General features: G+C 31.2%; 4 protein-coding genes across 4 annotated transcripts; 3 read left to right on the top strand and 1 right to left on the bottom strand.

Annotated features, from left to right (window-relative positions):
* Positions 1–4,767: 4,767 nt before the first annotated feature.
* Positions 4,768–6,442, top strand: HELRODRAFT_172731 (hypothetical protein; the record flags this gene model as incomplete). The annotated part of the gene is made up of 3 exons (XM_009019387.1): positions 4,768–5,339; positions 5,408–6,083; positions 6,146–6,442. The coding sequence occupies 3 exons, from the start codon at positions 4,768–4,770 to the stop codon at positions 6,440–6,442; spliced, it is 1,545 nt and encodes a 514-aa protein (XP_009017635.1).
* A 1,097-nt stretch (positions 6,443–7,539) lies between these two features.
* On the top strand, positions 7,540–9,469 carry HELRODRAFT_172732 (hypothetical protein; the record flags this gene model as incomplete). Its single annotated transcript, XM_009019388.1, has 4 exons — positions 7,540–7,884; positions 7,951–8,005; positions 8,964–9,112; positions 9,368–9,469. 4 exons carry the CDS (start codon positions 7,540–7,542, stop codon positions 9,467–9,469), a joined length of 651 nt encoding a protein of 216 aa, XP_009017636.1.
* Positions 9,470–11,282: 1,813 nt separating this feature from the next.
* Positions 11,283–11,690, bottom strand: HELRODRAFT_172733 (hypothetical protein; the record flags this gene model as incomplete). Its single annotated transcript, XM_009019389.1, has 1 exon — positions 11,283–11,690. One exon carries the CDS (start codon positions 11,688–11,690, stop codon positions 11,283–11,285), a length of 408 nt encoding a protein of 135 aa, XP_009017637.1.
* Positions 11,691–21,850: 10,160 nt separating this feature from the next.
* On the top strand, positions 21,851–23,164 carry HELRODRAFT_172735 (hypothetical protein; the record flags this gene model as incomplete). The annotated part of the gene is made up of 1 exon (XM_009019390.1): positions 21,851–23,164. One exon carries the CDS (start codon positions 21,851–21,853, stop codon positions 23,162–23,164), a length of 1,314 nt encoding a protein of 437 aa, XP_009017638.1.
* Positions 23,165–26,949: the final 3,785 nt, after the last annotated feature.

The following is a 26,949-nucleotide window of genomic DNA, read 5'->3' on the forward strand; positions in this document are numbered from 1 at the left end:
TGTTGATCCCAAAACAAGCTTTTAAAATTGTCATGTCTTCGAAGTACAAACCTTTCAATATTTCCATGTTTTACGCATATACTTAAAATACCTATAATAGCCTCGAAGACATTTTTAGTGCGCTTTAAGGGCTAGTTCAATTTTTTGTTCCCTGAACAATTTATTCGTCAAATTTTACACATTTCATATTTTTATAGGTTATTAATAATTTTTTATAGTTAATTTCTAAATTTATTTTGGTTATGTTATAATCATTTTATTTCAAGGTTTTGCATGATATTATTATTATTATTATTCAAGTACATAAACAAATACAGAAGCTCGCCAAACAAATCATCAAGCAACTTGTCAAACAAATATAGAAAAATGAAAAAAAAACAAATTAAAACACTTATTTGTGTCAGATGCTCTTTTCATCACGGTGATGGAGGAAATAACCAAACCGATACGCTCAGATAACATATGGAATGTGACATATGAAGATGATATTGTCCTGACGGCGTCTTAACGCTGCCAGAAAGTTTGAGGTCTGGAATACCCAGCTCGCTGAACATGGGCTAAAAGTTGACAAAACAAAAACTATGATCAGCCTGTGGTCTCTGGTCATTGGCCACTTTCGGTGTGTGGAGCTGGAGTTAGAAGCCTACGATGTCAGCAGTGGTGTCACAGATGATGCTCGAGAATTACCGGTTCACTCGCTGATTTCGTATGCCCGCCTGCTTCAACTCTCGACAACGGGGCTCGGATAATGATACATTTACCGGGATCGAAACTGTTACTTCATTTCAGCATTTGGGAGATGTGCTGGATTGTACTGGAGCAGATGATGCCGTAGACGCATACGAACTACTATTGGGGCAGATGGCTCCTCCTTGCCCTCGGTACTGATGCGGCGTAAAATTCCTGTACAACATAACTGTACAAGACAGCTATACGATCTGTTCTAATGTATGGTGCAGAGACGTGGCCGATGACAACAAAACTCAAACAGCACTTCACTTTAATATTATATTTGACATTATTCTCATCATTTTGTGATAGGAGAATATCTTTGATCTTGGTGTTACATATGACTGGGCTATGGTCGCTTCCACAATCTCCTCTAAGCTATTGCATTGTAAAACATCAAGCATCTCAAAATACTCAGTTATGGGTTTTTGCATTGCTTCCGGGACATTTCCATGTTTAATTTTTCTGGTGATTTTCTATTATCCACACCACACGATGAACATACATTTTGTGCGCGTATGATAGTGTTTTCATTTTGGATGGACAGTTTTCGAACCAGGCACATACCGGTACATATTTTTTTTATATATTTTTCTCCAATACTTCCATACATAGTATTTACATTACCATCTGTCTACCTCGGTTACCTATCTTTTTTACAGAACAGCGCGAAATGGTACTTTTAGTGACTGAGCTAACATGCTAATAAATATTGATCTAAAATGATCTATTGATTTTTTTTACAACATAATTGTAAGTTTTATTTTATTCAACAGCACATGCTATTTTATCATACATACGTTACATAATATTTTTAAATCGCGCTTCAAACTTGTTATCTTACTAAAAAAAATTTCATTTTAATTTTATTTATTAATTATTGTTTATTCATAAAGTTTTTTAACCCTTCACCTTCGGCAAACTTAAAAAATTCCATTATAAACTTTTTTACATATTCAAATTGATGAATTGTCATCCTGTGCTATTTAAAATGAACATTTGCTATCACTTTCATAAATCATCTCACGAAAGCTTTACGTTAAGATGTATTATAAATTATTTTCATTGATACGGATTTAATGTCGATTATTAGGTTACGCAGTTTAATTTAATTCAGAATTCAGGTTAAATTTGTAATAAGTGATGTTATTTCAACATTGCATGTTGTTAGAAAAGATTTAATAATCATTTTTACAGGTGAACAAGATTGAGTGGACTAATAAGGAATTGCGCTGCTATAGTTTCAACTTTTTGTTTGACAGATTTAAAAGGTTTTATTTTGTACAATTTTTTCCTGACTTCGATTTCAGAACGGATGTTTACAGTCCTACTTTTGGTTAAAATTTTAATAAAAAATTAAATTTTAAAATTTTTTCTAGTTTTTCATCGAATTTTCTATTTGGTTAAAATTTTGTGGTCTAAATAATTAACGACAAGTTTTGCTATTACGTGCTGTAAATTCGAATGATTTGAATTTAAATGTTATGCTATTTAAGTAATAACGTAATCTGACATTGTGGCACAAGAAACGCTATCTTTATGCTACGAATGATCAGTGAACGAGGGATTAAAATGAAGAAAGATTTATTTATATGTTTTGTCGATTACTCCACAACTTTTGATAGCTTAAAACACGTGGAGTTTATGGAAATTTTAGAAAATTTGGACATTGATGGAAAAGTCACGATAGTTATCAAAAACATCTAATGGGACAAAAGAGCACCGATGAAAATTGGTAACAAGATAACTAGTTTTGTCGAAATAACAAAAGGAGTTAGGCAAGGCTGTGTACTGTATTCTCTCCAGACCTGTACAATCTCTGTAGTGAGATCATCATGAAAAAGACCTACCGGGAATCCATTGGAGTTGTGAATATAAACAATGTAAGATATGCTGATGATACAGCTCTTATAGCAGATTTAATAAAATAGTTGCAAACAATTGTTTTCAAACTGGTTTTTGAAAGTGAAACAAAAGGCTTGCAAATTAACAACAAAACAGAGTGCATAGTTATCAGCATGGTTACCTCAGGTTGTAAATATGGTATGGATATCAAAAGAAGGAGCTATAGCGATAAATGCATATTCTAGAATGAAAAACAGTCTATCCTCACCAACAGTAAAATCAGAAAATCAACAAAATTAAAACTGTTTGGGTGTTATAATGCTAACTTACGGCTCTGAGTTCTGGACAATTTTTAAAAAAATATAAAAAAAAAAGATTAACGCTGCTGAGATGTTTTTTTCGAAAGGAATTATGAAAATAAGTTGGATTACTCGAATGAAGATGTTTTACAAGTCCGGTTATGAAAAGAGGAAAGAAATTACTACAGATAATCCGACAGGGGCAGTTAAAGTTTTTTGGTCACATGCCGAATGAAAAAATGGAAAATCTAACTACTGGAAAGATTGCAGGGAAAAGAAATCGCAGTCAACAACAAATAACATTCGTGAAGTTCTTTTGTCGCTTGTTAAATATCACCACATTTTAACTACAATAAAGTGTTAAAGATTGGAGGTCGATGGTCGCCAATGTCCTGAAAAGATAAGGCACGAGAAAGAAAAATCTGACATATTGGGCATATCAATACGAAACTTTTTTTCACGTAGGTAAATTTATTCTAATCACAGAACCTTCCAATTTTTGCAAAGATTCAAGCTTTTTTATTTTTATTTAGCTAACTTTTTGATTACTTAGCTAAATTATTACTGAATTTAAATTTATAAAATTATCTCAATTCTTAATTATTTCTGCCAAACTTCTGGAAATATTTTTAGCAATCCATATTACTATAAAATTTTATCATATTTATATGTTACATTATATTTTGTAGCTATAATAATATTATTTTTGTTATGATTATTATTATTATTATTATTATTGCTTACTCATAAATTATTATTTAATCATTTTTTTTCGTTTAACATAAAACAACACAAAATTTATAAAAATTTTCATAAATTTAAATTGCTGAATCGTCATCCTGTTCTTATCCATTCGAAGTATTTGAAATGACAGTTATTGTGTAATCAATTTCATAAATCATCTCACATACTCTGGGCGCTGAGATGGATGTAATTATTTTTATTAATATTCATTAAAAACTTTAATGTCGACATAGGTTTTGTCTGTTTAGTTTACTTTTTTTACTTTTCCATACTTTGGAAGAAATCAAAATCATATAAAATATGAAATGTATTTAACAGATCTCCCAGATAAAAGAGAAATTCAATTATCAACTACAGCATCAACATATTCTCAACAGTTACAAACTTCAACTTATAATCCTGAAACGATTTTATTAGTTTCGGCACCATCGAGCTTAAAAACTATGTTAATGTGTCAGGAGTCAATCATTATTTGGTTCTGTTTGTACACTAACGTTTCTCCCAGAAATAAGTTTCTTTTCTTTTTTTTGTCATAATTAATATTTTTTGCTTTCTCTTCTCATAGTAATTTTTTGTTTAAATAATTGATTTAATAAATTTTCCAAAATACATTTGAACCTAATAGTTGCAACGCGGAAACCAACATTTCATTATTTTACCGTTTAAACCTTCCCATAATAAAAAGCTATTACACTGGTCAACACCCAAAAAATTTCCTAAGGTCTTTCGGCTGATTTATGGAAATTTTGATGTCCTGAATCCAAATATCACATTGGTTTTTCTAGATCAGGTCAACTTTCTAAGCTATGGCCATATCTTCATTTTCACTTTTTTGGGTACAGTCCCAGGTATTTTCGCTGTATGTGATGCTTTGTTCTTAATCACTTCATCACTATGAGGAATTTGCAATTTTTAATTAATTGGTATTTTTATGTTTCCCCTATGCACACACACACACACACACACACACACACACACGTTCAATGCACTAAATCACGTAACTACAGTCACGTGATCAGACAATCGCAGACATGCCCGGACGAGGCTGTGTATAACTATGGATAGTTACGTCAGCATTTTCCAAATCTGAGCCATATAGCAGATTGCATTAGTATAGGTATCAGTTGCAAACGAATCGCAAGCGAACGACATGGCTTCCAAGAGAAGATCTTGTAAAAATAAACCCGACGTATTTTGCTATATCTGCGGTGAATACACACTTGTTCATAACAGGAATCAAGTCACATGTTTCATAAAGCGTGCTTACCATGCTTATTTTGGTATTAAACTTGGTGACCAGGATAAAGATTGGGCGCCACACATGGTATGCAAGGCTTGCACCGTGTATCTGCGTCAGTGGACCAAGGGCAAGAAGACGTGTCTGAAGTTTGGAATTCCCATGGTTTGGCGGGAGCAGAGAAACCATGACACTGACTGCTACTTTAGCATCGATCTGACTGGGATAAACAGAAAGAACCGAAGCAGCCTCGAGTATCCTGATTTGCAATCCGCACGTCGTCCTGTAGCTCATTGTGATGATATTCCAGTACCTGTGTTTCACAAACTTCAAGACATCAGTGATGACGAATCCTCCAGTGATGAAGATCAGGAAACAGAAGAAGAATGGCCAGTTGTTGACGATGAAACTCCACAGCTTTTTTCCCAACAGGAGCTAAATGATCTAGTTCGCGACCTCAGCTTGTCAAAGGCCTCTGCTGAACTGTTGGAATCCAGATTGAAAAAAAAAACCTCCTCTCTGGCTGTGCTCGCATCACCCTGTACCGCAACAGGCATCAAGAGTACCTCCAATTTTTCTCGGAGGTGCAGGACTTGGTGTACTGCACAGATATTGCAAAGCTTCTGCACCACCTAGGAGTGCCGCAGTACAAGCCCGAAGACTGGAGACTGTTCATTGACAGCAGCAAGCGGTCACTGAAATGTGTTCTACTGCACAACGGCAACCAGTTTGCCTCTGTGCCCCTTGCTCACTCTACTAAACTGAAGGAGAAGTATGAAGCGGTGAAGTATGTGCTGGAGATGATTCGTTATGATCAGCATAAGTGGGTTATTTGTGTCGACCTGAAGATGGTGAATTTTTTGTTGGGGCAACAATCCGGGTTCACCAAATACCCATGTTTTCTGTGCATGTGGGACAGTAGGGACACTGCTCACCATTACACGAAGAAGGACTGGCCTGTGCGAGAGGAACTAGTGCCTTGCAGAGCAAGTAACGTTATCAACAGCCCTCTGGTGGACAGAGACAGGATACTCTTCCCACCACTGCACATCAAGCTTGGCTTGATCAAGCAGTTCACAAAAGCTCTAGACAAGGAAGGTGGCTGCTTCAATTACATGTGCCAGATATTTTCGGGAGTAACCATAGTGAAGTTAAAAGCTTGTATCTTTGACGGTCCTCAAATCCGTCGGCTCATCAGAGATCCAGAGTTTGAAAAGTCAATGAACAAAGTGGAACAGGAAGCATGGAATGCTTTTGTTCTCGTTTGAAAAACTTCCTTGGCAACAACAAGGCCAGAAACTATGCTGAACTTGTCAACAATATGGTGACTGCTTTCAAAAAACTCGGATGCAACATGAGCATCAAACTGCATTATCTATTTTCACATATGGATCGTTTTCCTGAGAATCTTGGATCAATGAGCGACGAGCAGGGAGAGAGATTCCACCAGGAGATGAAGGAGATGGAGACCAGGTATCAGGGACGTTGGAATGCCGTCATGATGGCTGATTACTGCTGGACTCTAAAGAGAGACATCCCTGATGCTGAGCATTCCAGGGTATCCAATAAACGGAAGTTCCAGCCCTAAATTCTTAACAATGACGAACATTAATGACCCTTACTTAAGGTACTGTGTTTCAGAACGCTTTTTTCTCTTTGAAACCAATTCCGAATGAGAAATGGTCATAGAAATAAACCGATTATGGCACAAAAATTTTACTGATTTATTCACAAATAAAACAAAATAAACATTTAACTTAGCAGAAAAACTGGACCTGACCTAGAGAAACGGATGTCATTTTCGGACTCAGCGGTGCCAAATTATCATAAATCAGTTGTAAAAAATTAGGAAATTTCCTCAAAAATTTTTTTTGTTGCTCAGTGTTATCTATCACATCTATCATCTAAGTACATGCACATTTTAATGTCTGCCCGTATAATAATATCATAATTTAACGACAGTAATAATATATAGAATATATATTGCAATTGATTAGGTGACAGATGCTAAAGTTTTTAGTTGTTACTGAAACTCCGATACAGAATTAATATTTTAATTCCATGGAAAGTCGTTTGCGATCTGTGAAACTGCATGTTAAAAACAGCAGCTTGAAAATAAGTGGAGAAAGTGCGAAAAATTTTGTTGTGTTCGAAATATGAAATAAGAAAGAAGATAAACTGTAATATAAAATTTTGACGGTTGTAAACAAAACGCGTTTGTATAGCCAATAAAAAATTTTAAAAAGCGCTGTTGTCTGCTTGTATTGGGTGTTAAGCTTGAGACAAAGATTAGTTTTGCAAATTTGTTTTCATCAGATTGCACTTCATTTGAGAAACGATAGAAACTTACGTTTATATTTTACTGATGTTGTTATCAATATTCCAATATAAGTTTTTGACAAAATTGGCTGCTAGGCTGTTTGGGTGCAAGTATTTACACCCATACATCTCGAGTCTTTTCTATCAAAAGCTATATTTAGCTAAGCTTTTAAGTTTTGAAGTTTATACTTTTAGGTAGGTTAAGTTATGCTATTTTCATGTGAATGATGCAAATTTTTAAAATAAATATAATGGTCAGTAAAGGCTATAATAATAAATTATAACATTAATAACAGAAAATATTGAATTATTTAAAGAATTAAAGCTGCATTGTTGTCAGCATCTAGTAGTTCATCTGTCGGAAAAATGGAAACACTTCTGCCGGTAGAATTCAACCGTCAACAAATAAAAGATTATCAATCTTATTCTAGCTCTTCTTTTATTCAAAATCATAAATCACAACCGCATAGTGTAAACAATAATAACGACAATGAAATAAACTTATTTCCAAGTAGCAACACAAGCACTTTGTCAGCAAATAGTTCACTAGTAGGTATAGACAAAAATGGGGAGAATAATGGGGAGAGTCTGGAAGGCAATGGTGATGTTAAAGGTATTTTTGTCTCCGGTAGTTGGCTTGCTGAAATGGTTAGGTTAGTATTGTATGCAACCAGAGAAAATGTCAACATTGTTCACGAAGTATTCAAACAAGTCAGTTTGATGTTTCAAGCATTTTTAACCTTTTTAAACTTTAATGTTTTCAACATATTTATATAGGCATTCCTTCAGTACCACCATGAAAGTTACAATGCTACAAGACGTGTAATCAATGGTAAACTATTTAGTTAATTGTCTTCATACATGAATATTTTAGAAAAGTATAATGTTTTATATAATGTGTATTGTGTAGCAAGATGATGTAATGATTAAAATTTCTGAGCCTATGATGCTATGATTGTTTCGAATACAAAAAAATCCTTCATCACATGTAATTTGTGTTGATACAAAGATTTCTCGCGTATTAACTTGCATTGTTATTCAAAGAAAATTTTTAATTAATTATTTATTTACTTGTTTATTTATATATTTTCATTTATTGTTTTCATTTAATTTTTTATTTATTTATTTATGATCTTTGATAATTAATTAATTGTAAAGTAATGGGATTTTGTATTTATTATCGAGTTTTTTTTATTATTTTTTTTACTAAAAAAAAATAAAATTAATGTTAGTTTATTGCAACGAAGATGTATTTGGATTGCGATTTTTTTACATTACTATTTTTTATAAATAAATTTTGGTTTTCCAAACAGTGTTCAAGAATTGGTATCAAGTCATTGCCAACCAATCAAATATTCCGGCTATTTTTCAAGAATCTACAACCCTTACAAATTCTGTTAGTTATTTTTCACTTATTTAGTTAATAATTTTTTATGTTGCTTTCATGTTTGTCTACCGAATTTTATTTGTTTAAAAATATTTAAATAACCCAAAACAACAATTTATACAATTACTATCGTCTGTTAACTGATTTTTATATCTATCCAAGGTCGACACTTTTTCTGGAATTTTAGTTCTTTTGCCATTATATTTGTGTTCTTTTGAATTGTTTAATTCTGTTATCAAAGTCTGTTACGTTTCAAAGTTTTCAAATAAACACTAATGTAACTGATATAACTAAACTAAATAATATTGTGTTTAGGTGAATCTCTTTTATTGATTGCTAATTTAGATTGATCTGTTGACTGGAGGTATTCATAACAAATTGTTCGCTTCAACTACGACACCAGATGTAACTGTCCCACCAGATGATGTTAAAGTTGGCCTACAAAATTCTCTCCGGTTTTTTTTTAACATTTCTTCTAACGTTTTTATGGTGAGTTTTTCTCCATCACCAGTAGTCGATAGTAACGAAGTTATCAGACAATTGGATAGTCAAGTAAGTTCAAGTCATTTATCTCATAATTGCTTCTTTTTTAATTTTCTAATTGCTTATAAAATTAATATGCTGAGCTATTTGACAACTATGTAGGTGGACATGTGTAAAAGAGTTTTGAATCTCTACAGATATTCCGTAATGAATTTGCATATGGATAAAACTACATGGTAATTCATTTCATATAACTTTAATCTAGCTTTTAACAAAATAATTTTTTGTCGTTTATAATTTTATTTATCGATTCGTTTTGTTTAGGGAACAATTGTTAATGGTTTTGTTGAAAATAACCAAAGTTGTTATGTCTCAGGACTGCCAAGCAAACACATTAGCCAGTCGGCTTTCGGAACCATTGTTTAAGGTGTTCAATTCAATCTAATTATTCCTTGTAGATTGTAAATAATGAAATTAATCTATCGTTTGAACATATAATTATTTTAGTCTTGCTATTATTGGTGTTGTTATAATTGTTGTTGCCGCTGTATTAATTTTAAAATGTTTTTCGAAAGACCTTAATAGTGACTTGGATTAAAGCAAATTTGAACAAAAATATTAGCTCAAGTTTGTGGCAGTCATTAATTGATGTGTTGTCTTCACTAACCCACTGCTTGGAATTGATAAAAGAATGGATGGTAAGCTTTATGGTTTATGTTCAAAGCTATAAATTAAAAATGCAACGAAATATTTGGCCAAAAATCAAAGTTCGGCATAGTCCATTTACAAGGTCAATTATCATGACATGTGTTTTTTGATCACTGTAAATGTAAAAGAATTAAATTTAGTTTATTGTAAAAAAAATTATTCATTTAAAACCGAAACTTTAAAAAATTGAATAACCGTGTCATTAAAAGCAAGAGCAACGTTGATGCAGCAAATTTGTTATATATTGTAATAATTTGTTCTGGGAATCCTTGAACGGCGTATGAAAAAGTGAGTAGAATAGGATCTAACGACTGTTTAATGTTTTAAAATCAAATACTATTAATCAATCTTTGTTTAACATCAACAGTTTCTAGAGGTAGGACGTTGTTTTCTTTGCCATCAACATTTTGCGCCAAATTAGTTAAATGAGTATTCACCATTGAACTTTAACTCTAAAAAAGTGTAAATTGTTATTTCACGAAAATAGTGAGTTTTTAGTATTTTTAAAACGAAGTCAAAGTATGTTGGAACCATATTTTAATATACTCTCATGGTTTCTGGTATTCTCAATTTCCAAGTTTTAATTCTGGTCTCTAACCTTTTTTGCCTTTCTTTCTCGCGCTAGTAAACAGGATTTCTATGGCTACAACTTTATTATTAACAAAATCAGCAGTCCTGCTCAAGGTTATTGCTAAGATACCATTTTGTCATATCTTTACACATATATCAATCAATCAATCTTCATTTTGCGTCCAGAAACCCGGTCCCCCGATTTGCCATCAACTTTTTGCGCCAAGTTAGACGATCAGTCGTATCCATTTCATTTAAATCTAGAGCTTTCATGTCTTTTTGCCATTACTTTTTTGCAGTGTCATTTCACCACGAAGTGTCCCGTTTATGCTGACGTTTTGTATCAGTTTTCCCACAAACTGTAGTTGCAGCGTTTATCAAAACGGTTTTTTATGTACTCCAATCTGTACTGGCTTGCGATTGGTGGTCTAACTGTGTTGCGACTATCTGTTGAAATTTTTCTCGACGAATATTGCTTTTCAGCTTCTACATTTTGATTCTCCGAGGCATTTGTTTAGACTTATGTTTCGACAGTTCGACAACCAGGTCTGCCACAAGGAGTCTATGTTGGGCGACAGATAATTCGCCGGGCAGAACTTTGACATTTTTGAATAGCCTTCAGTGTTGTTGCTTGACAGCGAAGAAATCAATTTGCGTCCACTTTTGTATGTTATGAGATGTTCCAACCTCTTTCTAAAATATGTGTTCAGTAAACAAAACCCGTGAATTTCAGCAAACTCAAGGATGCGGTTGCCATCTTCATTCCGTTTTCCATAGCCAAAACCGCCATGTACGTTGTCAAAACTATCTGTTTTCTCTCCAACGTGGCCATTGAGATCGCCTCCTATCAGGATTGTTTCAGATTTTGGTATTGTTGAGATGGTGTCAGAGAACGCACCCCAGAAGTCATCTTTCATCTCTTCTGATTCGCCTGTCTGTGGTGCGTATGCAGAAAAAATAATCATTGTTTGCTTTTATAGGCGAAGCTTGATCCACATGAGACGTGAATTAATCCTTTTAATATCCAGTACTTCTCTGACAAAATTTCCAACACCATTTTTGCCGTCTTTTGACCATTCCAGAATAGTTTATATTTTTCTTTGTCTGAGTTGACATGACAAACACCATTCGATTTCCATCGGATCTCCTGAAGGCAGCAGATGTCAATTCTTCTACTCTCGAGCATTTCTGCGATTCCAGTCAGTGATCCAACATTGAGCGTTCCAAGTCTATGTACCATAGATGGGCCATTCTGAATTTTTCTGCAACATCCCTCCACTATTGCATACTTCCCAAAGATTCTTGGCACCCCTTGACCACTTAAGGCCTGCTGGGGACTAGGAGCCGTTGTTTTTCTTTGTGATGACATCCTGACGACAACCACCAGTTATAAGCGGTTGGCCTAGCCTTTTGTTCAAAAGCACGCAAGGCAACGGGGATGCTATTTATTGTCATGCCCAGGACCAAAATCAAATACTAACTCAAAATAAATTTTTACGGTTTCAAATTTTGTAGTTGAAATATTTTTGCACTTGAATACATTAATTTTTTGTAGAAAATATTTTTGGGTAATTATTTTACGTTTATATATATATATATATATATATTATACATTAATTATTATTAAAAATTAATGTATATACAAATAATAATTAATATGTGTAAATTAATTATTATTAATAAAGTAATAATGAAATATGAAATAAAAATAATACTTATGATGACGGAAATAACAATGGCCCTCAGTATCCGGCAGAAAAGGGTGCGAAGAATCTCCGGAGACCCAGTCCATGGGGTTGTGGTGCAAGGCCCTGTGGATGGTCTGGCTACTGGCACCCCACTCTATAGTGTGGCGGTGCAAGGCACTGTAGATGGAAGGACTCCTTGTAGGAGTTGGAGGTTTGGTACTTGGAATGTAGGCACGTTGACAGGAAGAAGTTTGGAAGTGGTGGAGGAGAATTGTTGACGTGGCTGCAATACAGGAGATCAGATGGAAGGGTGAAGGTACAAGGTTTGTGGGGGCTAAAGGTGGAAGATATAAGTTGTGGTGGAAGGGGGATGATGGTACGGGAGGAGTTGGTGTGATGGTAAGAGAAGAAATGGTGAAGGTGTTGGAAGTGAGGCGGAGAAGCAATGGTGTAATTGTAGTGGTGATGGTGTTTGGAAAAGTAATAGTGAGGATATCAGGATATGCTCCGCAACAAAGTAGGAAGGAAGAGGAAAAGGATAGGTTTTATGATGATGTTTCTGACGAGATTGGGCAAGCGGGGTTGGATGAGTTTGTGGTGTTGTTGGGTGATTTGAATGGTCATGTTGGGGCGGATGCAGACGGATATGAAGGTGTACATGGGGGATGGGGATATGTTATACGGAATGAGGAAGGGCGTAGAGTGTTGGAGTTGGCGGATGTACATAGCATGGTGGTGGGGAATACCTGGTTTACAAGGGAACCAGCGCGATTGATTACATATAGGTCAGGGGAGCATAGGTCGATGATAGACTATATATTGGTAAGGGCCAAACATAGGAAGTATGTGAAGAATGTGATGGCGATACCTGGTATGCTGCAGCATAGTATAGTTGTGATGGATGTGACAGCAAAGAGAAATACATGGAAGTTGCAGGATGCAGAGGTGAGGAAGGCATTTGAAGTGAAGGTGGCTGAAAATTGGGAGAGTGGTAAGGATGGAGATGTTTGGGAGAGATACAGGGACTGTGTGTTGGCTGAACTTCGGTGTTGGCCGAACTTCGGTGCATCCCTACTACGAATATACTACTTCAACCAAAGAACGTCATCTTTTGTGATGAAAAACAACTGCAGAACCAGAATCGATAATATATATATATATATATATATATATATATATATATAAAATTTTATATGGGCGTTCCTAATCCAATAAATTAGTTAATTATATATTAATTAATAATTATATATATATAATTCACTTTGCATAGTATATATATATATATCATCATTTTCAGCTTTGATCAGTTTCTGGTTCAATTTTTCAATATTTTTTTTTGTATTTATATCATCGTTATCTTGCGCTGATTGTTTTTTTTTAGTTTTAGTAATTTTAGTTTTATAGTTTCTTTTTCTTTAGTAAAGTTATTGCGTTCTGTTGTATATTTATTACAGAGTTTTCTTGGTTTATATAAAGTGCTTCTTCAATTTCAAGTTGAAAAATTTTTCTATTGCGATACAGTACTTTTGTGTTATTGTTGAGTATCTGTTGAGAAAACAAAGTTTTTAATACTTTTTATTCATTTTTATCATACAAAAAAAGCTTTTTTTCGGTAATCCTTTACCATTTTCAAATAGTGTTTTATCGGCTATTGGTTGTTAAGTGTTTTATATATACTTATATCTGTGTGTCCCAACTTTATTGGTTTCAAAATTGACTGCGTTCCTACTTTATTGTCTAATTAATTAATCTCTTTATTGGCACTTTGTGTTGATCCATTGTTTTTTTTATTTGTAGTTTCTTTGCCGATAGTTATTGCATTGTATATTTATTACATGGTTCTCTTGGTTTATGTAGAGTGCTTCTGCAACTTTAAGTTAAAATGTATTCATTTTGTGATACAGTATCTTTGTGTTATTGTTGACTATCTCTAATAATTGTTGTTCCGAGATTGTCGATTAAATGATTTTTATGGCACTTCTTTGTTAATTAATTTTCGTAGTTTTGTATCCGATATTTTCGGAATTAAAGGAATATTTCGATTACTTTACCTTATTGACTTGTTTCTTATTACAGATATTTTTATTAACAAAGTTCTATTGTTGTAATTCGTTATTCCAATTGGTAGTTTTGACGTTCTTCATGACTATATTTCTTATTATTTTTTCATTATTAGACATAAAGTTTTTATAATATATTATGTTATTGGTTTCAATGGACCGGTTCCTATTGCTCTCTTTTTAAGATGACCAAATCAATGCGTGATTTCTAAACTTTTTATTTGTATCTATAGAGGTAAGCATTGATTTTCTTTTGTCAAATTTAACGTTATCCGTAAAATTTACCGTTAGCTTTACGTTACATACGTCATTTAATAAACCGTAAAAGTTAAAACAATTTAGAGTTTTTTTTTTTAATTACTGAAAAAAAAATTAAAAAAAAGCCCTCGTATAAGTTGTAAAATTGTTGATTTGGTTATTTTGTTATACGAGTCTTCAAGCTGATTACCGACGAGTGTAGATTTGAAGCGGATTAAAAAATTGGTATCATTTAGATGTTCATTCCAATTTGTGAATATTTTATCAATCAATCTATCAATTAATCATATATAAAGTATGAGGTTTTTCGTGCTGGTTGCGTAGTAAAATTAAAATATTATGGCAGCACTAAATTTTAAACATCAGAGCAAATAAAAAACATGCAAACTTGACCGCAACTAAAAATAGAGAATTCAAGGAAATTGTTCATAATTGTCGCAATATAGGCTTGCTAAGTTAGTTTATTGAACGTACACTAAGAAAATTATTTTTTGGCATCTAATGTTGAATGATAATCCTGGTTTTTAAATTGGCATAAAGCTTATTTTATGATTTCATTACTTCAGAAAGCTATGGATATGTTGACTCGTGTGTTAAGCAAGCATGTGTATAATCTTGATTTTAACGATTTACCACTCGATAAAATGAGCGAACAAAAAACTAAAAAGATTAAGGGGGGTTAGTGGGTTTTGATGTTTTTAAGTAATTGTGTTAAGAATTATAATACAGTTTCAAAATGTGTGTCAAGGTCATAGTTTTATAAAAAAAAATTTCCAGGTTTAAAGAATGAAGAACAATCAAAAGAAAATGGTAACGAAAGAGGTATATTCTATGTTACAATTAACTACCTCAGTTTTTTTTTTTCATTCCTTAACAGTTTCAATAATGAAAAAGTTGGATACTTATTGTCAGTCTTTAAATCCTATGACACGTCTGAGATCATTTAGCGGTGACCTTTCACCCCAGCATTTTTGCAAAGAATCAACTGCAAAAAATCATGGTTTAAATTTTGGTAAACCAATCAACAAAAACGATTTATCGATGTCAAAATCATTGCCACTGGTTCCATCAGCCGATCATAGTGAGTTAAGTTAGTTTTTGTTAGAACGTTTTTTTTTCAATCTAAACGAATGCTTTAAACTCATCATGGAAACAAATTTAACAGTTGTATTCTTTTCATTGAGTGAAAAAATACACCAAACCAACAATTGAAACTCAATTATAACTACTGAAGAACAGCAAAATCGTTGAAAGATAGTGGTGTGTTTTTTCAGGATTTGTTGGACTCTCATAACCAAAAGTGTTTAAACGTAATCAAAACATAACCTACCGTCATCTCAACTTTTGTTCTTGAACACGTAATGTTTAATAATTTAGCTCTTTTGTTAAAGAAATTTTAAGATTAGAAAATATTAACGTAATGCCTAATAAATTTTGTTAAAGAAGTTATAAGATTGAAAAATATTGAAAATAAACTGGAAGAATTTACTGATGATGTTGGTTCTAATAGCTTTTATCTACTTCTGAAATGGAGAAATAAACTGGTTAAACATCATGCTTAACGGAGTTTTCAAATCTATGTAAATGTATTTCAAATTTTTTGTCAAATAATGACAATCAAAACATATCCTACCGTCATCTCAAATTCTGTTCTTGAACACGTAATGTTTAATAAGCAAGTTTATTAAGTCAGCTCTTTTGTTAAAGAAATTATAAGATTAGAAAATATCAACTTAATGCTTAATAAATTTATTGTTAAAGAAGTTATAAGATTAGAAAATATTGAAAATAAATAGGAAGAATTTACTGAGGATGTTGGTTTTAATAGCATTTATCTACTGCAATGGAGAATGATGACTCAATCCAACTTCATGTTTAACTAAGTTTTCAAATCTATGTAAATTTTTTGTCAAATAATGACATTTTATTACTTTTTTCAAGAGTATGGTGACGAATTTAAAATCTGCAATGGAGAAATGAGCTCTGATGACTCCATTCCAACTTCATGTTTAACGTAGTCTTCAAATTTTTTGTCAAATAATGACATTTTATAACTTTTTTCAAGAGCATAGAGACGAATTTAAATTCGAATTAGCACCATGTTGTTGTTTTTATTTCATAGATTTAATAACAAAGTATTTTTTGGCAAAGATGCCAGTTGCTATAAAGCCAAGTTTCTATTATTTTTTCGAATCTTTTAAAATCTTGGGCACCTTACTTCTTTCGTCATGAAAATAATTAATCTATCAGTTAAATAAACAAAAGAACTTTAATAATGGAATTGATATATTTGTTCTTCAAATTCCAAACAACTGGCTAAAATTAAGTTTTCATTATCAGATAAAACATTCATAAAATCATCGTCAGTCAAGCACTTTTGTGTTTGTTGTTAACTGGAAAAGAGAAAAGAGATTTCGATTTTTTTTAAAGACTGTACAGGACTATTCCGAAACATCTTGTTATTATTTTGAAGGAATAAAAAAGGTATTGAATGGAATTAACTATGATTGAAAAGTCAAGTGGTTGAATAAGATTTATTGGTTAACTACAAACCAAGTTATGCTAGAAATTGAGAACACAAAAAAAATTCTTAAAATAGAATTCCAAAATTAATGTGGTTTTTAAAGTTGGTAAAGATTGATAAATCAAAGAATGTTGGTCTTTCTATTACATTTTTACATGATATGATAGACATCCTCATAGATTGTTTTTCAACATTTAAAAATTTAATTTTTTTGTCAGAATATAAAATAAATGGAGAAAAATACTAAATTTATGTTTATAACTTAACGTTATTAAAAGAAAACGAATTTGAGACCAATTCCATATAAATCAAACTTTTAGCTTTTGTATTTCTCGTTCATTCAGATTATAGTTAAATTGGAAAAAAGTATAGTTGAAAATGATTTCAAACCAACCAAAATAACATTTTTTCAAGAACACACAAACTCATCTTCTATAATTGACCTCGCCTTGTCTACTATGGAGTAGTACCCTCTTTGAGAATATTGAATGGGATGCTGAAGAAGATCTTCATGGCAGTGATCATTTCCCAATAATACTAACAATTAAAAATAAATCTTCAACAAACAAAGAGAAAGATTAAATTATAATAAAACTGATTGGCTTAAATTAAAAAATATGACAGAAAAGACAGGAAAAGAATTTGAGAATAGATGACTACTCAATGGACAGATGGATAGCCACCATAACAACAATAATAAAACAAACAACCCCGGTTATACAAAAAAAAAGTCCAAGATAATAAATCTTTGTCTTAATGATAAATGCAGAGATGCAAAGTAAAACGCATTCAAAATATTTAAAAACTTCATCAATTATAAAAAATTAAAAGCTGAAGCTCGCAAAACCGTAAAAGAAGAAAAGAGGCTCTGTGGGATTTTTTCATCAATTATCTTAATAGATGAATTAATAAAGTCTGGGAAATGATCAAGAAAATGAAAAATAAAAATAATGATAATAAAATCAGCCAAATAATTTTAAATAGCAAATTATACAGTTCTGATGAGTAGATTTCAAATATATTAGCAAACAACTTCTACCAAAACTCAAAAATCCAAAATATGACCTTTGCAATCATTAAAACCAGAGAAGAAAAAAATATATTAGATTTCAACTCAAAAGAACAAGGTTAACATAACACAAGGTTAACGCTATCACCATGCGAGAAATTCTATTTGAAATTAATGACAGTAAAGAGTCAGCTTCTGGACCTGATCATATCACTTACAAAATGCTGAAAAATCTCTCCCAAAATATGTGCTTTTAAAAATCTATAATTATATGTGGTTCAACACAAAAGTTACAAATTGATGGTTGCAAGCAATAATCATACCTATTAATAAGCCTCAAAAAAAACAAGAACAATCCAGAAAATTACAGACCAATCTCTTTGACCTGCTGTACCTGCAAGATCATGGAGAAAATAGTAAATAATAGATTGAACTGGTATCTTAAAGCAAATGGAATATTATCAAATTTTTACTGGTGGCATCTAGGGATCCACATCAGATAATTTAGTTACTTTAGAAACTTATATAAGAAAATCATTAATTCAAAGTGAACAAGTGATTACATTGTTTTTGGACATCGAGAAAGCATTTGACACAGCATGGAAATATGGCGTCTGTAAAATATTGCACGAAATTGAATTAAAAGGACGCTTGCCCAAATTCATCCTAAGTTTTTTTTTTCAAACAGGTCATTTAAAGTAAAGATTAATAATGTCCTTTCAGAAACGATGTACCCGGAACTAGACATACCTCAAGGCAGAGGTATAAACTTAGATAATATTCTTTGTCTAAACTTAGTTAATATTCTTAAATTATTTCCTAAAAATGCAATAGTTTGTCTCACAATCATTTTCAAAAACAAAAACCTTAACAAAATGCAAGATGAAATAAACAAACCTATAAAATCCATTGAACATTGGGGCTTGGAAAATGGAATAAAATTCTCAAAATCAAAATCTAGGGCCATGCTATTCTCAAGAAAAACAAAAAAGATTATCCCTAAATTAAGTTTTCAAGATAATATTATGGAATTTTCACGGAAGTACAAACATCTAGGAATAAAAAGAAAATGCTTCAGGGCACTTAATTTAATTAAAGTTCTATCTTATTCCACTTTGGGAGCCGACCAAAAACATTTATACATCAATGACATACCTTCTAGATTCTGCTTCAATATACACTGCAAAGATATTTGCCATAGATATGGCGTTAAAATTTATCACGCAATCGACTGAAAGAGAGTTCATAATATTCTCGGATTCCTTGTCTTTTCTTTCTGTTCTAAGTCAATACAAACTTCAGTATCAATTAATAATACAAATGCAAAACCATATCCATAACATCTTGAACAATAACAATAAATTGATTATAATGTGGGTCCCCAGTCACATTGGAATTAAAGTGTGTGAAACGAAGAGGTAGATCAGATAGCGTTACAAGTTCATTCAATTCCGATTTCATGTCTTCCAATTCCAGCCACTGATTTGAAGCATTTAATAAATAACATTATTAACGAAAATGGCAACAAGGGTTGAACATAATCTCAAATTTTTTAAAGTTGAGTACACCGACAGTAAATAACAGAACAATTAAAAATACATTTAAATCGCCATATGCAAACAAAAATCAATAGATTAAAAATAGGCCATTCAGCAGTCAACCATGGATCCTCAAAAAACAAACCCTCCTTTTTGTGAAATCAATCCACTCTTCAATACTAATAGAGTGCAAAAGATACGTTGAGATTAGAAATAAACATGGAGTGCCATTATTTGTGGAGTCGATGTTCCAAAGTAGGAATCTGGAAGTTTTGATCTCGTTTCTGAAGGAGATCGATATGTTAAACAAGATTTAAAGAGTTGAGAAGCGCCAAATACATATAGTCACAAAACCAGTACTGTGATGACCCCAGGGCGTAAAGATCCGTTAAAACGCCGTTAAACTGCAAAACAAAGATTAAAAAAGTTTGTATAGGTGTTGTATTCTAATAGACTGACATCTTGGTTTTTATATTTGACTTTTCTTCGGCTCTTCCCTTCATTAATCCATCAAAAGTTATTTTAAAAGTTATACAACTTAGCATTTTTGTATTCTAAAGTTGTAATCTGATCTACCTCTTCGTTTCCTTTAATTCCAATGTGACTGGGGACCCACATTATAGTAGCTGTCTGTACGCTATTAATAGATTTATATTGTATGATTCTGAACTTTATTTAAATTTATGTAATATTTATGTAAATTAATGTTTCCAGAATTAAAACATTTTTTTAGGTAATATTATTTTTAACTTGTGGTTTTTCAAAAAAGCTATTAAATAGATTAGAGTAAAACTGTTTAAATATTCGTTTCTTTTAGTGCCAAACTGCTTATATTTTGAAATGGTCAATTCCATTTTTTTTTTAAATCATATATCAACTATACATACATACATAACTAGAATCAGCAGTAAAAGATCAGAATTTGATTCGAAGTTGCAGTGATAACAGTCTCTTAATTGCCAACGTAAATTTTTGTGGTTAGTTTGACTGATATTTTTTATTAATTTTGAATTGTTTGTACAAATTTTTATAAAATCAGGTAGAATAAAATCAATTTTCGCCAAACCCGGGTTTAATTCTGTAAAAAGGTTTTTTTGATTAAGATGGGTAATATATTTTTAGTATATGTTTAAAATGCTACCGAAATCGCTTTTGGTAAAACAAAGCTTTTTAACATTTTAATAATTAGCTTAGTACAAAGTTGTATCAAACGAAAATAATTTTAAGTTGTTGTTGTTTGGTTTTGTGACCAACCTAAATTATAGTCAAATCATTACGCAGCATTTTATGTAGTGCTTGTTTGATGTATATTGCAATCATGAACATCAACGTCGAACTTGTTCCTCCAATCTTGACTGATAAAGCTTTTTAGCTGCCGGCCTGCCTGCCAAGACCAAAGTTTATTTCTGTCAAATAAGCAACAATATTGTTAATATTCTTTCATCAATCTTTAAACTGCAGGTTTCACAGTATTTTATAAAGTGCTTGCTTGATGTAAATTGCAATCATGAACATCAGCGTCGAATAAGCAACAATATTGTTAATTTTCTTACATCGATCCCTAAACTGCAGGTTTCACAGTATATTAGCCAGTTGATGATACTGACAATTGAATAGTATAAACGCAGTAGCCGTTGTTAGAATTAATGTAACTTTTGACACTGTCGCTTATGACACTGATATTGATTGTTGTTTTACTGGTGAATCAATGGTGTAAAGTTCGGTATATATATACAGCAGTACTTGCAACTTGTATATTGTTATATATATATATTAATATATATTGAGTTTAGAATATCATAAATACAATTATTTATAAAGATCACTTCTAGTTAATAAACAATAAACTCAGCTACAAGTTGAACAATGTCGAAAATATTAAAAAAAATATTATTGAAATATTAAAAAATATAAAAAAATATAAATAATTGTAATATATATATATATAAATAATATTTGATACAATCAGAATTTTTAGTGATACATAAATATATAAATAATATATATAAATATATATAAATAAAAATAATAAAAAATGTTTGATAAAATCGACCGAATTTTTAGTTTTGAAAGTTTACGATTGATCTTTTCAATATTTCTAACAATAATTCTATAATTATTATCCAATTTATCAAAATTAATATAAAAGTCGTTTGTGTTCATGATGAAGCGTATAGGCCATATTTCTATTATATATATATATATAAATATATATATATATATATAATATATATATATATATATATATAACATAAAGCATATACATATATTATATATATGTAAATTATATTTCATATAATTATCTATGTATTTCTATTCTGTGTTTGTAAATTATGTTTCATTACTTTGGTATTGTTAGCTTTGTAAACGATCCTGGAATTTAATTTTTCTACTTAGATTAATAAATCAGGTTATTCGAAAGCCAACTTATAAATTAAATTACAAAAAGAAGATGGCTTCAAAAACAAGTAAGTTGTATTTTCATATTATTAAAAGAAATAATGACGACTTTAAATTAGCGGGCATATCGGAAAATAAAGAAACATGGTATGTCCTACCTGAAGAGAAGAATGATTTAAGTTTGCACGAAGCTCTATCTACGAAGCGAGCAATAATCAATATAATTAATTCTATCAAACCTATCAACGATTATCGCACAATTTGCATCAAACTCAATGAAGAATTGAGAAAAGAATATTACGACGAAGACGAAAATCTATGTTTTTTAGATAATATGTTAGAAGAAAAAATTATTGATAAACATGAATCAGATGACAATTTTTTAAATGAACGAATTAAGGAATTAGAAGCTAAGCTAAGTCTGAATGATAACTTTAAGCTGCAAGACGTTGAAAAAAAATTTATTCTGGAAAAATTCAACAAAAAGCAAAACCCTTCTGAATGGATAGAGAAATTTGAAAATGAATGTAGAAGGCATAAAATTCTAAATCCTACTAATGTCATAGAAGCATTACGCTTCTTTTTATCTTGGTCACCGAAAGATTGGTACGAATCAAATTTAAAAAAGATTGGCTTAACTAATTGGTTAGGATGGAGAAAGTCCTTTCTGACCATTTTTGCAGATAGAGGTTGGAAAAAAATAAGAACCGCATATAATTACAAATATTTAGGTGGTTCTTTAATAGACTACGCCTTAGCGAAGGAAAACCTATGTTTAGAAATTGAAATTGAAATGTCGAGAATAAACATGATCGTTATGGGCCTTCCTGTAGAAATACAAAACCAGCTTGATAGAGAAGAAATAACGACCATTGAGAAACTGTTCAAAGGACTAACAAAAATTGATGAATGCGTTTCTAACATCAAGCCGAAATATGACAATAAATTTTTAAGTAATGAAATACCATACAATACGGATGTCAAGAAAAAGCAACTTTATCAACACAAACAGAAATATGAAAATGTAGACAAAGAAATTTTGGTACCAAAATACAAAGTAAAAGCAAAGACAAATGATACTCTAAATAAACAAAATCAAAGATATGAAAATAACACTCTAAATAAAGAAAATTTTGTTAGACCAAATTTTATCAGGTCAGAGAAGAATATTAATACCACAGCAAATAAACCATGTTTTATGTGTGAAGAATTGGGCTGGAAAAATCGATATCATCCAACAAATGAATGTAGAAATAAGACTCTTTACTCATCAAAAAGCGAAATTAATATTCATGATACTAACTACCAAACAGATGACGAAGCACATATGATGAAAATTGAAATTGACAAGAAATCTTTAAACTAGAAAGCCCGGGAAAATTGAATGCACTGATAAGAGTAAACTTAATAATCGATCATAAATTAAAAGTTAAAGCGGTTTATGATAGTGGATCAAATATAACTCTAATAAATAGGAAAATCATAGATATTTTAAAACTAGGCTTAATGAATAATAGAAGTATTTTCAAAACCATCAGTGGGTTCAATTTTAGTTCGGCCCGGGCAAATATAGTTGTTAAGGTTGGTAATTTAACGGATAATTTAAACATACGTAGTCAAAAATATCAATTTTTCCTATGACCTATTATTGTCCTATGGGTCTAGATGCAATAAAAAAGTTCAAACTAATTCAAGATGAAAATTTTAACATTCTACAAAGAATTAATAAAAGCAAGATCATCAAAATAGAAGAAAGAGATAAGATGAATAACAATCACAACATGGTTAAATCAGATGAACTGACTGACAACCAATTTAATCTACAAAAGGCAGAAAAAAATAATTTAATTAAAATTTCAGAAGTCAATTTTAGCGAAAATATGGATAATACAATTTGTGAAAATTTAGACCACATTGAAGATGAAAATAGGAGAAAAGATATTTTAAATTTAATAAACAAGTACAAACATATGTTTGAAAAAGATAAATATGATGTAGGAAAAGTGAAGTCTAAAGAAGCTGAAATAAAATTAACCTGAGATGAATATTTAACAGCAAGACCATATAAATGTTCCTTAGTTTGATGAAGAGGAAATCAAGACCCAAGTCAAGAAGTTATTAGAAGCTGATTTAATTGAAGAATCGGATTCCTCGCCTGTAACTCTTGCTTTAAAAAAGATGATGGTCGTCGGACAAGACTTTGCATTGATTTCAGACGATTAAATAAATTAGTAGTTCATGAATGCTATCCATTCCCTAATGATGTCATAGATAAAGTATCAAATTGCAAATATTTCACTGTACTTGATATAAATTCTGCATTTTGGTGTATATTATTAAAAAAGGAAGATAGAGAAAAAACTTCATATAAGTATGGAAAATTCATGTTTAAGGTTTACCCTTTGGTCTTAAAAATTCTCCAGCAATTTTTCAACGTATTCTATCCAATATCATAAAAAGAAATAATCTGGACAATTTTTGCATTAACTATATCGATGACATATTTATATTTTCACGCTCTTGGGAAGAACACATTATTCATATTGAAAAAATTCTACAAATTATCACAGAAGAAGGTTTTAAATTAAAATTAGAAAAATGTAAGTTCGCTGCTAAAACCATTAAATATCTTGGACATTTTATTCAAGAAAATAAAGTAGCAAGAAAATTTAATCGCCATCAAGAATCTTAAGAGACCAACAGATAAAACAGGAGTTAGAAGTGTGTTAGGATCTATTAACATCGAAATACATCGAAAATAGTGCTCAAAAATTTTAACCACTGCATAAGCTTTTGAAAAAAAATGTTAAGTTTCATTGGTGAAGATTGTGAAGATTCTTTCAACTTGATATAAGAATATTTATGTTCTCAGCCAATCTTAGCCATTTACCTTAAAGCCAAAGACACTTATATTGAAACTGATGCCAGTTATAAAGGAATTGGAGCTACTTTGAAATAACTACATCCTGATGGTATGTTACATCCTGATGGTATGTTACATCCTGTCGCATACTTCTCAAGAAAATTATTAAAAAAAGAAAAGAAAATGGACATTATCCATCTTGAATGCAAAGCTATCAAAGACGCAATAAAATGCTGGCAATATTATTTGATTGGTCGTGAATTTGTTGTTTGTAGTGACCACAAACCTCTAGAGAATCTAAAAACTAAAAGTAGAACAGATAAAATATTGGGCGATTTAGTGCACTATTTGTCTTAATTCAACTTTAAAATTATTTATAAGAAAGGAAAGGAAAATATAATGGCTGATTTACTTTCTCGATCACCAGTATTGGAATATTTTGAAAATGAGGATGCAGTCCAAGTAGTAAATTTAATTGAAAGACCTAAAATTCTTCAGGATCAAAATGATAACATGACTGAATTAAAGAGTGCCAAGAAGATTGAAAAACGCCTTGGTTTTATTTACAAAAAATTGAAGTACAAATCAAGGATATTTGTTTCTGATAAATTTGGTTTAAGAATAATAAAAAAGGTACATGAATATTATGGACATATCTGAGCTGGAACATTGAAAGAGAAAATAAGACCATTTTATTATTTCAAAAACTTTGATCAACTAATTGAAGAATTTTGTAAAAGTTGCACTATATGCTTAGAAAACAAAACTAGAAGAAATAGAATCATCGGATTAATGTCAAAATTAGGACCCGCGACAGAACCATTCCAAATTATGTTCATTGACACAGTTGGTGGATTTGCCGGTAATATGTCACCAAAGAAATATATGCATATTTTGGTAGATCATTTTAGTAGATATGCTTGGATCTCCACTACAAAAAGCCAATGCGCAGCAGATTTCATAAAGTTAATTGACCCGATTGCTAAGAAAAATAATATTAAAATACTTTTAGCCGACCACCGGAATTAATTCTACAGAACTAAAGCAGTATCTAAACAAATAATCAAGTGGTTTTTAAATGCGTAGATTGCCCTCAATCAAATGGACTAAATGAAAGACTTGTAAACAGAATAAGATGTAAACTTAACAGTGGAGAAAAACAGGCATGGTCCGTTATTGCAGACGAATGTGTCAAAGAATACAATCGGACAATTCATAGTTCCACGAAATTTGAACCGGAATACTTATTATACGGCATAGTCAACTATGGAGTATGACATAAAGCATAAAGTCATATGGAGTATATGACTTACCGAAAAGCGATTTAACTGCAGATAGAATATAAGCCAGTCGAAATTCTATGCAAAATTTTGAAATAAACAAGAAAAGGGTTGACAAAAATCGTCAAGAGTACGAATTTGAAGTGGGCAATCAAGTCTATATCCAGAATGGGAGTAAAATGGACAGAATAAGAGTTGGTCCGTTTAAAATTCTTAGCAAGATTTCACCGCCGATCTTGGAAGTAGAAGAAGAAGAAATCATTTTTTTCACATTAATAAATTGTCGCTTTATGTACCTCAAAAAGTGACTTGAGGGAGAGAGATGGAAATTATAATTCATATAATTATTTATGTATTTCTATTCTGTGCTTGTAAATTATGTTTCATTACTTTCATTACTTATATAGAAATGCAAATAGCACGTGGTTATATTTTATTATTATTGGCTTTGTAATCGATCCTGGATTTTAATTTTTCTTCTTAGATTAATAAATCAGGTTATTCGAAAGCGAACTTGTATATGTATAAATATTGTATATATATGTTGGTAGAAGACCGAATTCTTGACAATATGTAATAAATTCCACCGTAAATTCCACTGTTTATCAACTTGTAACTTGTATTCAAATTTTTTAATTTGTCTTGGTAAATTTTTATCTAAGACAATAAGTCCGTTTAAAATTGAATCTTTATTTTTATTAACAAACATTTAATAAAAATTATTGTAGATAGATCGTCAGTGCATTATTTATAAATTTATTAATTAGCTATTAATTAATTATGAGTCGCGAAATTAATTGTTTTTATTATTATTATCTTTATCATTATTATTATTATTATAGTTTTTATTACTATTATCGTTGTTGTTGTGAATGGAATTATTGTTGAATGTGTTGTTATTATAATTATTGTTATTATCATCATTGTTAGATTGCTGGTTGATCCGATTAACGTTATCGTTGTTCATTCTTCGAGTTAGAAGTATTGTTGTGATTCGTTGTTGGAGGT

The sequence above is a fragment of the Helobdella robusta genome (assembly GCF_000326865.2).
Source record: "Helobdella robusta unplaced genomic scaffold HELROscaffold_24, whole genome shotgun sequence".
Taxonomy (NCBI): Eukaryota; Metazoa; Annelida; class Clitellata; order Rhynchobdellida; family Glossiphoniidae; genus Helobdella; species Helobdella robusta.